We start from the raw sequence: 13,903 nt of genomic DNA, 5'->3' as shown, positions 1-13,903 counted from the left end.
ATCTTTATTGAACTCAATTGTAATTAATAATTAATTATATTTACTAATTTTTAATTTATATTTATTAATTTTATAAATATTATATATTTATGGTAATCTTTCAATTTTTTTTTAAATAAAACATTACACAACCAAAGGCACACTAAAATCATAAAATATTAGCATCAATTTTGAGGTACGTTTGGCTATTTTTAAACTTGTTAGGGTTTCTTAATATAATGCAAAACATTAGGGGTGTAAAAATCTGCGAAACTTACAAAGTATGGAACCCCTGTCTTTCCTGGGATGACAAATTACTTGTCTTCCTCTCTCTCCTGTCAGATGCAAATAAATAAACGATTAACAGGAAACCCCCTACGCCCACAGAGAGAGATAAAGGAGAGAGGTCAAGAAATGGACCACACAACGACGGGAAAGAAGGTGGGCAGCGACGGATCCGGCTCCGACACCAGCAGCGGCGGTCATAGCCGTCGTAAGAGTGTTGGTGGTGGTGGAGCAGCCAACGTTGGAAGTGTTGGTGGTGATAAGGAGCCGAAATTGTTTGAGTACTTTGGGTGGGTTTATCATCTGGGCGTCAATTCAATTGGGCATGAATATTGCCACCTCCGGTTTCTCTTCATCCGCGGCAAATATGTTCAGATGTATAAACGTGATCCTCATGAAAATCCTGGCATTGTATGTTTTTATTTCAATTTTTTGCTAAAGTTTTAATTTTTGATGATCAAGTTTGAGTTTTTAGATTTGGTTTTGTTCATTTCTATTACTGGATTTATTTGCTGCTTGTTTTATAGCAATGTGGAGTTAGACAAAATCTTAATGGTTGGATATTATAGTTGGTTCTGTAGCATCGATATTTGTAACCTTGGCATCGTATTAGTGACATTCAACTTTTACCTTCATGGAATAGAATACTTATTTTTTTTCCGTGTAGGGATAAGATCTAAACGAATATTTGGCGGGAAACAACTTATGCCAGATTCTCAATGCTTTTATGTTTTTATTAGTGCTGTAATTTTATGTAGTGTTACTAGGATGCTTCGGAACTGATAATGATAACAGATATTTCATTGTTGCTAATATGAAGGTTGTAATCCATTACCAAAGATGTTATTCTGGTAAAATTTCTGGGGTTTTACTCCTGTTAATCCAGCCCTTTTTAATTTATTTTTTATTTAGGATTGAGACTTCTAGGATGTTTGGAAACAGAGACTTATGCCCTTCAAAAAATTACAATAACTACTCTTGATTAGGAAATTTGAATCCTAAGTCTAGCTTGTTTGTCGCATACTATGATTTGTTAGTTGTGGTCATATTATAAGAGAATTATATATAGAATGATACTCTGAGCAAGAAGCTGGGAATTGTGGATTTTTAGTGTCGGGGATTTTTCAAGACTTGAGCATGTGGCAGTCCAGCTTGATTCTGCAGAAAGATTTATGGTGTTATTTCAAGCTGAAACATGCAGGGAGCGGTTTGGTTTTACTTGACACTGTAATTTTGGATTTGGCAATTTTGTTTTTTTCCTATATAAAACGGCTATATACCATTTTAGTTTGGACTCATGTAAAAGAAAAGTGTATTACATGTTGATTTATCTTGGTTTAAATGCAAAGTAACCTCTCCCATTTACTTTTCAGAAGCCTATTAGGAGGGGAGCAGTAGGGCCTTCACTCATGGTGGAGGAGCTAGGGCGTCGGAGGGTCAATCATGTGGTAAGTTCTAAAAATGATCTGTGATATTTACTTTTATTAATGCAGTATTGGATTGATTTTCTTATCAGCTCACCTATTATAATTATTTTATGAGTCTTTCTTTGAAAAAATCATTATTCTAATAAAGTTGATTCTTTCCATGGGTAGCCTTTGGATTCTACTCTTTTGAGTAAATAGCTGGAGAAGCTAACTAATCATTTATAAAATTTCTTTTGTGATCTTTTTGTAGGATGTTTATGTTATACGGCTTTACAATCGATTAGATGAGTCACAAAAGGGAGAGGTAAATTGTACTTTCTTATACTTCACTCCTGCAATTATCACTAGGTAGTTATATCTTTTTAGTTTTGACATGTAATAACTTACAATGCGTGTAACAATGTAGAAGTTGTAGAAGATTGTTGGTCATCACTTAGAATCTTATGACTAGTTATATGCTGTTGGACTGTTGGTTGACATCCTCGGCTGGCCCATAGTCCCCCATTAGGACTTTTGAAATAACTATAGATTATTGCACATTTGTAAAGCTACCAAAGGAAGCAAATGCTAAACAGAAAATAGGTGGTTTCTAAAATGACTTAGTTGATTTGAAACACTTTCAGGGTCTTATTATTATTATTTTTTCAAACAGCATATTTATAAATGCGTTGAATTATTCAAAATTAGTCCACAGGAAGATACAAGAATCATGAGGAGATTTCACTTTCAGAATTTTGATAAAGGGGGAGAACAAATATAAATCTAGTTTGTGATTTACTATCTTGTAAACAGGAAGGATGATTATTAACTACAAATCAGTGTATAGATCTGTTTCTCTCTCTTGGCTTTTAGATTCTTGGTGCCACCTAGTCCAAAGTTGTTTCTTATCACCTAAATTAAACAGTGTTTAAGGTTTCTTGTAAAAAAGAAAGTAAATCAAATTTGTGAGTCAATTTTCTATTTGCTGATGCTTGGTTTTCTTTTCTGCAATGCCAAAGGGTCTCTCAAATTAATGAATTTTCTTTTTCCCTTCTAGATTGCTTGTGCCGCAGCTGGAGAAGCTCAGAAATGGATGGAGGCATTTGATCATGCGAAGCAACAGGTACAAGTAAATTAGATAAATTGATGTGCCTAATGCTGTTGCTTCATATAGTATGTTGGGGCTGCATCTTCTTGTACAATCAGTAATTTAGTGTTTGAATGTCGTTCTGTTAAGTCCTTAATCTTTATCCACGTTTTCTTTTTTCTTAGTTTATTGTACTATGGATCTTATGATTAATTTGAATCACCTTCATAGTTAACACAATTTTTACAGGTATTATGCTTAAAGTTTATGTGTTATAAATTTTGATAGGTTGAATTGGAGCTTTCAAGGGGAGGCAGCAACAGAAACAAATTGAACATGGAGGAAGAGTATGCTTACTATTTTTGGTTTATCTTGCATTTGGGGAGATTTTTACAAATGAGCCTGATGGATAGATTGTACCTTTCAATTATGTTGATTAAGTTGTGGTGCAAATTTTCTAAAAGATAGAACTTCATTGTGGTTGTCAACCAGCTTACTTGTTTCTCACAAAGTGAACTAGGATCATATCTCAGTAACACTAGAGACAGGGCTTTTATGGGATAGGAGAGAGAAACTCCCTGATCTATGCTCTGTAGAATCAATGAGGCCCCACCCAAACATTATTGAGCTCATCATTTAAATTGAGGGATGTTTAGTGTTGCATTTGATTTGAAAGAAATATTTTGACCTAATCAAGGAAGGAGATTTCAGTTTAGTTATGATCTTGATCTATGCAATATCATATTATGTGATAGAAGGGTACATTAAGTGTTTTTATGTAACTAGTTATACTTGAATTATGATCTTCTCATGTTTTGTTGTTGAAGGATCAATTTGGATGGGCATCGACCTAGAGTGAGGAGATATGCTCATGGATTGAGAAATCTCATAAGAATCGGGCATGGTAAGTTGGTGTTGCTTATTTTTTGTTTTTGATTTTTACATGATTTCTAGGTAAATTTTATGACCTCCCCTAAAGTTTTGCTAAAATACAGATGGATCCCTTTTTTTTTAGTGTGTTTTTATATATGTATGTATGTAGTCATTGATCTTTGTTGATCCAACAGTGATGTTGGGATATTGTGACCAATTTTTTGACTTAATCTTTTACATTCCTTGTGAGTCATTGATCTTTGTTGATCCAACAATGATAATATAAAGATTCAAGGTAGCTACATTTAATGCCAAATCCCCATTTTTCATCACCATTGGTTCAACACAGATGAAGAGTTCACCAAGGATGTGTCATCCTGACCCTATTATATATATATATATATATATATATTTATCTTTGTTACTATTATTAAAAGCATCACTATCCTCCATTACACTTCACTGGTTACTTACTTAAAGTTTCTTAGAATGTCTTATAAGCCATTGTTGTTGATGTCTCCAAAGAAAAACAAAACTAAAGAAGTCTTTCTTTATTCAACAAAACTTGAGGAAAGGTCAAGAAACCATAATTTTCTTGTGCTTTCCACATCTTTTATTGTCTGGTGGAAAGCATATTTGTGTTTTTAACTCATAGCACTTGTAAGTTTCTACATACTGTACATTGTCCACTTCTGAATTACACAAGTTAAAAAGAATGGGCTTTCCCTTTGTTTATCGTACTAATTCTTGAACAGAAAGTGATGGCATTACATCATGATGCATTTTTCTTTTCATTATCTAGGTAATGATAGTAGCTTCTTCTCATCATGCATTTCATTAAACATTCTAGACTTGGTTCTTCTGTGAGGCTTATTTGTCAGTCTGTTTGGAATGTATTGTGAGAATCTGGTTAATGCATGGCTTGTGATTTTTGTGATCCACTATAATTACATTTTCTTTTTTTGGGGGTCTGTAACTCTTTTAGGGACCTTTTTTTCCCTCAAAAGAAGGTTTAATGCCCTTGGAGGTTTTCATTGGTAGTTTGTGTTTATGATATTTGCTAACATGTTTTCATTTCACTTGGATTGAACATAAATTTAATCATTTTTCATTATTTTCAATCTTGAAATGGTGACAGGTCCAGAGACACTTTTGCGGCAATCCGCAGAATTGAGTAGTAGGGCAAATAGGTACTTTGAAGGGGATAGTGGAGATGCAATTGAAGCACATGAATGGAAATGTGTTCGTACAGTAAATGGTATATTTCTCTCAACCATTTTATGTATGGAAGTTTTTTTGACTGTCATTTATGATTAGTTACCCTTCCCAAAAATGAACAAAATTTTAGGCAATACATATATTGAAACACGAGATTCAAGTGTAAAATTAGAAAGCATTATAAGATTATAATTTGACAGTTCGTATGTTGAAAGAGGGATATGTTGCTAGTGATAGACCACTGAACAGGGCAAGACAGGTTTTGGATTATCTTCTCGGGATGCCTAATTTGTGTGAGCAATGAAACTCGCCAATTCTTGTTGGTTAAGCATAGAAATACTCTGCCAGCTGTTTGTAAGGCTATTTTGTGGCTTTAGTAGGCTAATAGACAGTATGAAGAAATTGGTCTATGCTCATAGATTTTATTGGCTGTAAATTTATGTTATATGGCCTGATATGCAAGTTAAAATTTTCCTTTCTGTGTTTGAAATTAGAAGAAAATTTTCATTAGTTCAAGTAATATTTGATAAGTTTATAGATGAACTAATTAAGATGTTGAGAATTTAGTGTTAATGGAGAAAAGTTTCTATTTTCCTTCCTGCTTGAGACATTTTCTTTTTGGTTTCAGGTGTTAGAATCTTTGAGGATATTTCTGACACTAAGGTATTTATTTATATACCATATCATCTTCCTTTTCTATTTTACAATATGGTTCCATCTCTGTGTGGAATTGAAATTGCACAGTTTTTATCAATTTGATAAATGGCCTCAGGTTCTCCTCTCATTGCTATTTTCTTATTGTAGAGTGGTAAAGGTGTTATTGTGAAAGCCGTTGGTGTTATTGATGCAGATGCAGATACTGTTTTTGAGGTGGTCCTAAACCTTGACCGGCGCCAAAGATACGAGTAAGTTTCTTGATTCTGTGTTGTGGAGTTATTTTATGTGGTTATACCACTTCATCTCTCTAATAGTTATCTTTCCAGGTGGGATATGTTGACAGGTGACTTGGAGCTGATAGATTCTTATGATGGACACTATGATGTTGTGTATGGCACATTTGACCCAAAGCACCTCACTCGGTAATGTTCTTAGAGAAAATTATAGGTTTTTTCCCTCATCATTTCTTCTTCTCCATCTTTTTTTTTTTGTTTGGGCTGACTAGTTGTAGCTCTTCACTTCTCTTCGGGCTATTTCTAAAACCTAAACCTTGATAGTCTGGACACTTGTGAGATATCCTGCCCAATTTATTGGCTCCTGAGGTAGTTCAATTCTTGACCTTTTTTACTAAACCCTTGGGGTTAGCCAAGGGTAAGAGCTTTAAATTAGATCAATTTAGTTCACAAATTTAGAAGTTCTTATTTTCATATCAATTTATAGGTCCAAATGATTCATTCTTTATATCATAAAATTCTCTTCCTCCTTTGGTGCTCATACAGGATTTTTTTTTTTTTTTATTTGATGTGTTTTACAGTTGGCAGTCCAAGAGAGATTTTGTCTTCTCTAGGCAATGGTTTCGTTGTCAAGATGGAACATACAGTAAGAGTTATAATTATCATGTTTAGCTGACTAGAGTTCATAAAATTATTAATTGAGATGTTATAGAATTAGTAAAACCAATTGCTTTGTTAAGACCATTTTTTCACATTAGGAATCAATGCGACTGTATTTATAAAGCCAGCCCCTGCTAAGTTTGACATTATTTTATATTGTTCAAGTCAAGAAGTTGAAGATAGTGCTTGCCTCTGTACTTGGCACTGACATAATTTTGTTTATGCAGCAATTTTGCAATTTCCTGCCACACACAAGAAGAAACCTCCAAGATCTGGATACGAACGTACAAAAATTAATCGTAAGTGATTTTATTTTCTAAAATTGGAGAACTTCTGAATATGTGGGTCATTCTTTATTTTATATGGCTTGACTGACGTGTCCGCCTTTCTTCTTGTTTTTTGCATGTTGATTGGCTGTTATTTAGTTGCATATTACTATTTCTGACTAGAATAGAGTTAATGGGATGCCTTATGCATTAAGCCTGTGGAATTCATGTTATCTGTTTTCATTGTACCAAATCTTGCTTTCGGACAATAAATTTAGTTCTTTTGAAATTTATATGCACATTACTAGTATGCCTCTCAAATGTTGAAAAAGAAACTTATTTACTGTTCCAGTTATATGTTCCTAATCTTTGGTGCAGATTCTGTCCCCTACCTTGCTAGTTTCTTATTTATGTACATTGGTGATTGATATGAACTTTAGGAGAACCACACCTCAAAAGGTAGCTATTGAGATGGGAGAGTCTAAGGCTATATAAACCCTACACTAGTTGCCTATACTTTTCAATGTAGGATTTCAGTCTCATACCTTGCACTTAGGATCATAATATACCACCACACTTCGCAACTATGACGCCTACGCGTGCTAGCTGTGCGCTAGCTCTCTACTAGCCCTGGGGGAACATTGCAATGTCGGCATTACCACCCGTGCTGCACGATTGCAACTGGGAGACATGATGATGACTCTGACACCAAATGATACAAATCTTAGGAGAATCACACCTCAAAAGCTAGCTATTGAGATGGGAGAGCCCAAGGCTATATAAACCCCACACTAGTTGCTCATACTTTCCAATGTGGGATCCAAGTCCCATACCTTGCACTTAGGATCATAACAGTAATATGAAATTTATGATGCAAGTTTCCACTGGTCATGTGCACCTCTCAATGGCATTTTTTTTAGTTTTGCATTTCTTCCAGGATATATTTGTATCTACTTTTGAAATTAGATAACAGATACCATGTATAAAACGAGTGAACATTCGTTGACTGATTATTTTATTTGTTCAACTTATGAATTGTAGCATCAACTTGGGAGATTAGAAGTTTAAATACACCAATGGGTTCAAGTGGTGCAAAGTGTCTTGTGACACAAATGTTAGAGATACAGTCAAATGGCTGGTGTAAATGGAAGACAAATACCAGCACAAAGTTTGAAAAGACTACCCATTTTGCATTATTAAGCCAAGTGGCAGGTTAGTTAATTATTTTCTTTTCTAATCTATGATCTAAATGGTTTAATAGCTCTAATACCATCACGCATATGTAACTCAACTGATAAGGTCTATGATCCGCATTAGAGAAAGCTGGTTTAACAGACCATGACACCTATATTCTTGATCACATTAGGCAATTGCCTTCAATGGTCTAAGGAATATCAGCATTTTGTTCAAGCAAAGTGAATGTAAAAACAATGATGTTCTGCTGCAGAGATTGTTTAGATTTTATTATTGCAGTGCCAGTTACTTTTCCAGTTCATCATTATTCAGGTCTAAAGGAATATATTGGAGCAAATCCAAATCTCAAAACTGGATCTTCGAGTATGGTTGTTCAGTCAAAGTTTTCAGATGCCTCATCTTCCATTGGTGATTATGAGGATGAAGAAGATGTGCAGGACCAGTTTTATGATGCAATTGCTGCTGACTCAGCATCCTCGGAAGATGAAGAGAGTGATGATGACAATGAAGTTGATAATAAGGTTTTTTTCCCTACTCTATTTGTGCTGTCTAAAAGTTTCAGAAAATGGACAAGAAAATGTTGTTCTCTATCATAGAATTTAAGTTGTTTGTTTGAATCCATGTTGTTAAAAAGTTGTAGAATTGATATTATTCTCTCATCTTGCTCAGGAAATGAAAGTGAAGCTAAAGAATGTCTCCTGGGCCATCACAGGCATCTGTTTGAAGCGAACTTCAGGTCCTCTCTTTGCTTAAAACTCATCTTTGGGAATGTTTATTATCCAATAATGCAATGGTTTTAATTTTTATTGTCAGGAGTCAAAGAGATTCTATTGTTTTACATTGGTAATTTGCTATTCTATTTACTTAAAAGCTGAATATTATAGATTAGATTCTACCACCTGTTTCTAGGTAAGACATGGCAAAATATAGTATTCTTGGAAAGTTCATTATTGTATGAAATAATTTTGATCATCCAACTCATGAAACTGTTGAGTCATCCCTTTTTTGTATAATTACGCAAATGTCTGTTTTTAACAAAAACTTCTGTACTTATTTTCCAGCTGCTTTACTGCAAATAGCTAAAAGCTGATTAAATTTTTTTCCCTCCTCTTTTGACTGTTGAATACTTAGTACTGACATATTAAGACATGGTTAATGCAGTTCCAGATGCAAATAAGGAATTAGATTGTAGAATACCTCCTGTTGTCATTGATCCAAGCCAGTTCCATGGTTCCCTGCAAAAAGCAAAGGATGGGACTGACTCTAATTGTTGGGCTTCTCCTACTGGCAAGGGTTTTATGATCCGAGGAAAGACTTACCTAAAAGACAATTCCAAGGTGATTTTCCTTTCCTTATACATATTCTATTCGCATTAATTCTGCAGAATGTTGAATTGTTGATAAGTGAATATAAATGTATATTTATATATATATACATATCCTATTCTCATTAATTCGCATTATATATATGTGTGTGTGTGTGTGTGTATTTTCAGGTAATGGGTGGAGACCCCTTGCTCAATCTCATTGCAGTTGATTGGTTCAAAGTTGAAAAAACTGCAGATAGGGTTGCATTGCATCCGAAGTGTCTAGTTCAGGTAGAATTTGATTCTCATTTCTGCTTTCTTTTCATTTCATTTTTTTTTTTTTTTTAATCTTATGGGCAAAAGATCTCCACAAATGAAGAGTCACTGGAGTTTGGAAGCACCTACAACATATCTTTCTGTAATTTCTGCTTTGCTGGAAATTTACGTTTCAGTTTCTGCCAGTGGCTGCTGGTTGACCTTAATTTGTAGCTTATTTCCATATATCATTAATGGAATTTGTTTCAGTTCCTATTCAACAAAATGCATTCATACTTTTGGCCTATACTGTCCTGACTTCTTTGTCACCATTCTCAATTTTGAACTTTGTTTAAGGGATGAAAAAGGATCTTTCTCTTGTAATAAATTTGCTTTTGTAATTGGAAGAGTTAAACTTGTACTTCACTTGGTTACCCATTGTAATTGTTGAGAGTTGCCTGATCAGTGATATTTGATGATTGCACATTAACTTTGTTTTTTTTCCTCTACATTCAATGTTAATTCTTTACAGTAAATTTTAATTTTCTTAAGCAATGTCTTTGATGCATAAAGAAACTTGTCTTTTCATGCTAGCTTCTAGAAAAATAACGGGAAGAATGTCTAAAATTTGAGACAATAGGCATTTCATTTAGACTTGTAGAGCATCTGAACATGTTTGAGTTTGCTGGTTACAGATTTTTTGGAATAAATTATTCTTCTATAATCTAACTGCTTTTTCCCCAATTTCAGTCTGAAGCAGGGAAAAAGCTTCCATTTATCTTAGTCATTAATCTCCAGGTACATGCTCGATATTTTGTTATTAACTAATATTTTATAATTACGATGATAGCATTGATTTTCTGGTGCTATGAATGTCATTGCTACCTTGCAAAGAATAATTTATTTTGTGTCAGGTTCCAGCAAAACCAAATTATAGTTTGGTGCTCTACTATGCATCAGAAAGGCCAGTAAATAAAAATTCATTGTTAGGTCAGTTTGTGGATGGGACTGACATGTTTCGAGAAGCAAGGTTTAAACTAATTCCTAGCATTGTTGAGGTATGAAATGCTTAAGAAGTATGAAGATCAAGTAAAAGTTTAATAACTTTTATCTGATTTGCCTTCAGGATACTGAGTACAGAATTTTATAATTGTTTCAGGGGTATTGGATGGTCAAACGTGCTGTTGGAACAAAAGCTTGTCTGTTGGGAAAGGCTGTAACGTGCAAATACCTCCGACAAGACAATTTTCTAGAGGTATCCTTGCATTTTTTTTCTTACCTTTGTTTACCTACGCCAGTGGTCAATTCTGTGATGTATATTGAAGCACAATCACTTTGGAAGGGACAATCAATATCAAATTATTTATGTCTATTTATGCATATCGGAAACTTGAAATGTTTCTTTGCTACCTTGACCCTAATCTAAATTCCCCTTTATGCAAAGAATTCTCGTGTTTTCACTTCTCTCTTAGTGTGGCATAATTATTTCTAAGTGCGTACTTTGTGCTTGGTTTAAAAGCAAAAGTTTTTTAAGATAGATTATGTTAAATTGGTACTGAACTTAATTAACGATCTCCCAAAGTTCTATCATGCAGATTGATGTTGATATTGGATCATCATCTGTAGCAAGAAGTGTCATTGGCCTTGTCCTTGGATATGTAACAAGCTTGGTCGTCGATCTTGCAATTCTAATAGAGGTATGTGCTTCTGCGTTGGTAATTAAAACAGTCTATATCATAAGAGCTGAGTTTTACTATGGCATTGTCAATTCTTGTTTCTCAATACTGTTTTCTAATTATCTCATATCTATTATATCCTATTGTATCGACAAGTTTCAGTTACTTTATAATTTGATCCGAATGACTTGGATTCTTTCAAGTTGACCCTGAGGGCTTGCACGTTGCGCAAAACTTGATGTTGACTGCTACTGCATTTGCAGGCAAAGGAAGAGTCAGAATTACCTGAGTATATTCTTGGGACAGTTCAGTTGAATCGCTTGAAGCCCGATTCTGCAGTGCCCTTGGAGGTTTGAGGATTTTTTATGTCAACTTCCTTTTTCTTTCATCATCGTGTACACAACAGTAGTGCCATTATTTTAAGTGCACTCTCATTGGGCTAAATCTTCCATGGTTTAGCGAGGCATTTTATCGTGTATTTAGATTTGACCTTCAAAATTTATGGACATACATAGCATTCCTATGCAGTTAAATTTCAAGGTTGATAAGTAGTTCATTGTGCCACTTCTTTGATGAATCCCTTAAGAATATTGGTTTAAGATCACATACTTAACATCTGTAGACAAATCTCATATCACTTGCAGATGATAAAAGAAGAGTAGTTAAATAGCTTTTGATCTCTTAAACCATCAAAACAGGTTTTGGATTGCAAAACCCAAAATTAAAATTATGATGAACTGTATTCAAAGTAGATAATGTCTTAATGGTGGGTTAAACCATTAGACCGAGATATTGTACATACAGATTGAATCATGATTAGTTGGACGTTCCATTAAAAGGAGTAAATGGCATTAAGGACCCATTTGCAGGCTACTAATATAGAAAAGAGAGTAGGAATTTTCTAAGAGAGAGAATGCATACAGTAGTAAAGTTAGAAATTATTCTGAAGAAAAAAGAATGATGAAAATGTGTCCGATTAGTATGCGAAAGAAAAAGGTTTCTAGAGAAGGAAGAAGAAGAGACATAAATGGTTTTCAATTCTTATTTTGTGAGACTTCTTCTGGAAAATGGGTTTTGCATTTTCCAAATGGCTTCTGAACTTTCGTCTGTTGAAAGAGTTCATGAAATCTTCAAAACAAATTCATTACATTTTTGAACTTGTGTTTATCTATCATGCATTCTGTTAGGACTTTGTTTTTTTTGAACACACGTTTTAATTCTAAATGTTAGGATTTAGTATATAAATAATAGTTAAGGTTGTAAATGGGGAAGGGAGGAATATGATTAGGGTTTGGGCAGCTTAGGCAGTTGGCAGCCTTCTAAAACTCGGAGGTTCTAACTCCTTGAATTGCCGATTCATCTACTGTAGATCCTCATTTATCGATAAAATAGTTTCTATCACATTCAGATCATCCTTTCCATCTATTTTCTCCAATTAACTTAATGTCCATTGTCTTTTAGGATGCTTAAGCTCTCACTCAAGGTATCGGCAACTCCAGTCCCCACCCAGTCAGCTCAATGCGCATTTCCACGACAATGATAAAACAATGCTTGCCTTGCCATGCATTTGTTATAGAGGTATACATGCAAGTTGCAAAATCTTTGATCTCTAAAGCAAACAAACAATTTCGTAGCTTGAAATGAAAGTGGTGGCCCTTTGATCTTCAATAGCTTACCTACTCCACCCGCTTTGTCTAACCTTCACTATTTGTTTATACATATGCTTTATGGATGATTGATTTTCTTGTTTGTAAAATGTTTGATTGATTTTTGTTTCTTGGCTCATTTTTTTCAGCACCAAACAACTCCTCCTTCTTTAATAATCTCTTTGTAAAATTCAAAATTACCCTTTGACCACATCTAGTTTGGTCTAGGGTTTAACCTAATCGAACAGTGTTGGATTTGAGTTTAGCTTGATTGAGTATAAATCAAGCTCAAGTTCAAGACTTTAAGTTTGAACTTGAGCTCGAGATAAGAATAGTTGTCTTGAGCTTGGTTAAGAAAACTATAGTTAAGTCATATAACTTATATATTTATCAATTATCTCTTGTATTCAAAGTAGAGGAATGAAATTTTAAGGGTGTATATGATGATTTTAAAAAATTATGAGTTTATTGATATTATATTTAAGTTGCAAGCTCATTGAGTCATGCAACAACCAACTTTGTTGGACAATAATCTTACAATTTGGCTTGTTTGCGGTCTTAGTTTGGTCATAAGGATTGACCTAACCTACCTTGAAAAAATTTAAGACCCCTAATATTATCTTGTTCATGTTATAAATCAATTTAATGTTTGATTTGAAAGAAGTTAAACTTGAGTCGAAGTGGTCACAATTCGAGTTCAAGTTTGGTCAACTCAATTTGAAAGTCGTTAATATATATATTTTTTTACAATTTTTCTTCTTTTTCAAAGATTTTTATTCGTTTTCATTTTTGACGACTGTTCTTATTCTCTAACAGTTTAAATGTTTTAGATTCAAATTGAATTCAAACATATCATTGTTCAAACATAAATTAAATCCACTCTTAATTATAACGCGAATAATTATAACTCTTAAACTCTTTGGTGTACAAGTTATATAATGTCTATATTTATACTATAGGTTTAACGTTATTCGATTGTAACTCTCTTAGAATTCAATGTTCGTTGTCATTAGCTCGATATGAATGAAATCTACATAATAAAATTGCAATAGATGACGTGAGTAAACCTAAATCTTTTGACTGAAATGGGAAGGAATCCTTTCCTTTAATTTTCCTAAAAAGAAGAGTTATAACTTTCCCAGCACACACGGCCGCATGGTTG

General features: G+C 33.9%; 1 protein-coding gene across 4 annotated transcripts; it reads left to right on the top strand.

Moving 5' to 3' along the window:
- The first annotated feature begins 283 nt into the window (after positions 1-283).
- LOC123194769 (protein ENHANCED DISEASE RESISTANCE 2) lies at positions 284-12,870 on the top strand. 4 transcript variants are annotated; one of them, XM_044608166.1, is made up of 24 exons: positions 284-675; positions 1,641-1,712; positions 1,942-1,995; positions 2,728-2,793; positions 3,046-3,104; positions 3,585-3,661; positions 4,769-4,888; positions 5,477-5,511; positions 5,653-5,753; positions 5,832-5,927; positions 6,063-6,107; positions 6,320-6,384; positions 6,626-6,697; positions 7,706-7,876; positions 8,171-8,379; positions 8,528-8,594; positions 9,020-9,195; positions 9,354-9,455; positions 10,170-10,217; positions 10,334-10,477; positions 10,579-10,674; positions 11,015-11,116; positions 11,359-11,445; positions 12,557-12,870. In XM_044608166.1, exons 1-24 carry the CDS (start codon positions 286-288, stop codon positions 12,563-12,565), a joined length of 2,463 nt encoding a protein of 820 aa, XP_044464101.1. In that variant the 5' UTR covers positions 284-285; the 3' UTR covers positions 12,566-12,870. The 4 variants fall into 4 exon arrangements, with proteins under 4 accessions (XP_044464101.1, XP_044464104.1, XP_044464100.1 ...); XM_044608165.1 differs by having other exon boundaries at positions 285-675; positions 1,638-1,712; XM_044608167.1 differs by lacking the exon at positions 6,063-6,107 and having other exon boundaries at positions 286-675; positions 1,638-1,712.
- Positions 12,871-13,903: the final 1,033 nt, after the last annotated feature.

The sequence above is a fragment of the Mangifera indica genome, chromosome 13, assembly GCF_011075055.1.
Source record: "Mangifera indica cultivar Alphonso chromosome 13, CATAS_Mindica_2.1, whole genome shotgun sequence".
Classification (NCBI taxonomy): domain Eukaryota; kingdom Viridiplantae; phylum Streptophyta; class Magnoliopsida; order Sapindales; family Anacardiaceae; genus Mangifera; species Mangifera indica.
Note: the sequence above shows the minus strand (reverse complement) of the source record. Positions and strands in the feature narration are given on the sequence as shown.

Excerpts from the sequence above, each read along its gene's own strand:
- LOC123194769 (XM_044608165.1), top strand. The coding sequence starts at position 286 with ATGACAAATTACTTGTCTTCCTCTCTCTCCTGTCAGATGCAAATAAAT. Across the intron at positions 6,698-7,705 it reads CGAACGTACAAAAATTAATC|CATCAACTTGGGAGATTAGA; the intron begins GTAAGTGATTTT and ends TATGAATTGTAG. Across the intron at positions 10,218-10,333 it reads TCTTAGTCATTAATCTCCAG|GTTCCAGCAAAACCAAATTA; the intron begins GTACATGCTCGA and ends ATTTTGTGTCAG.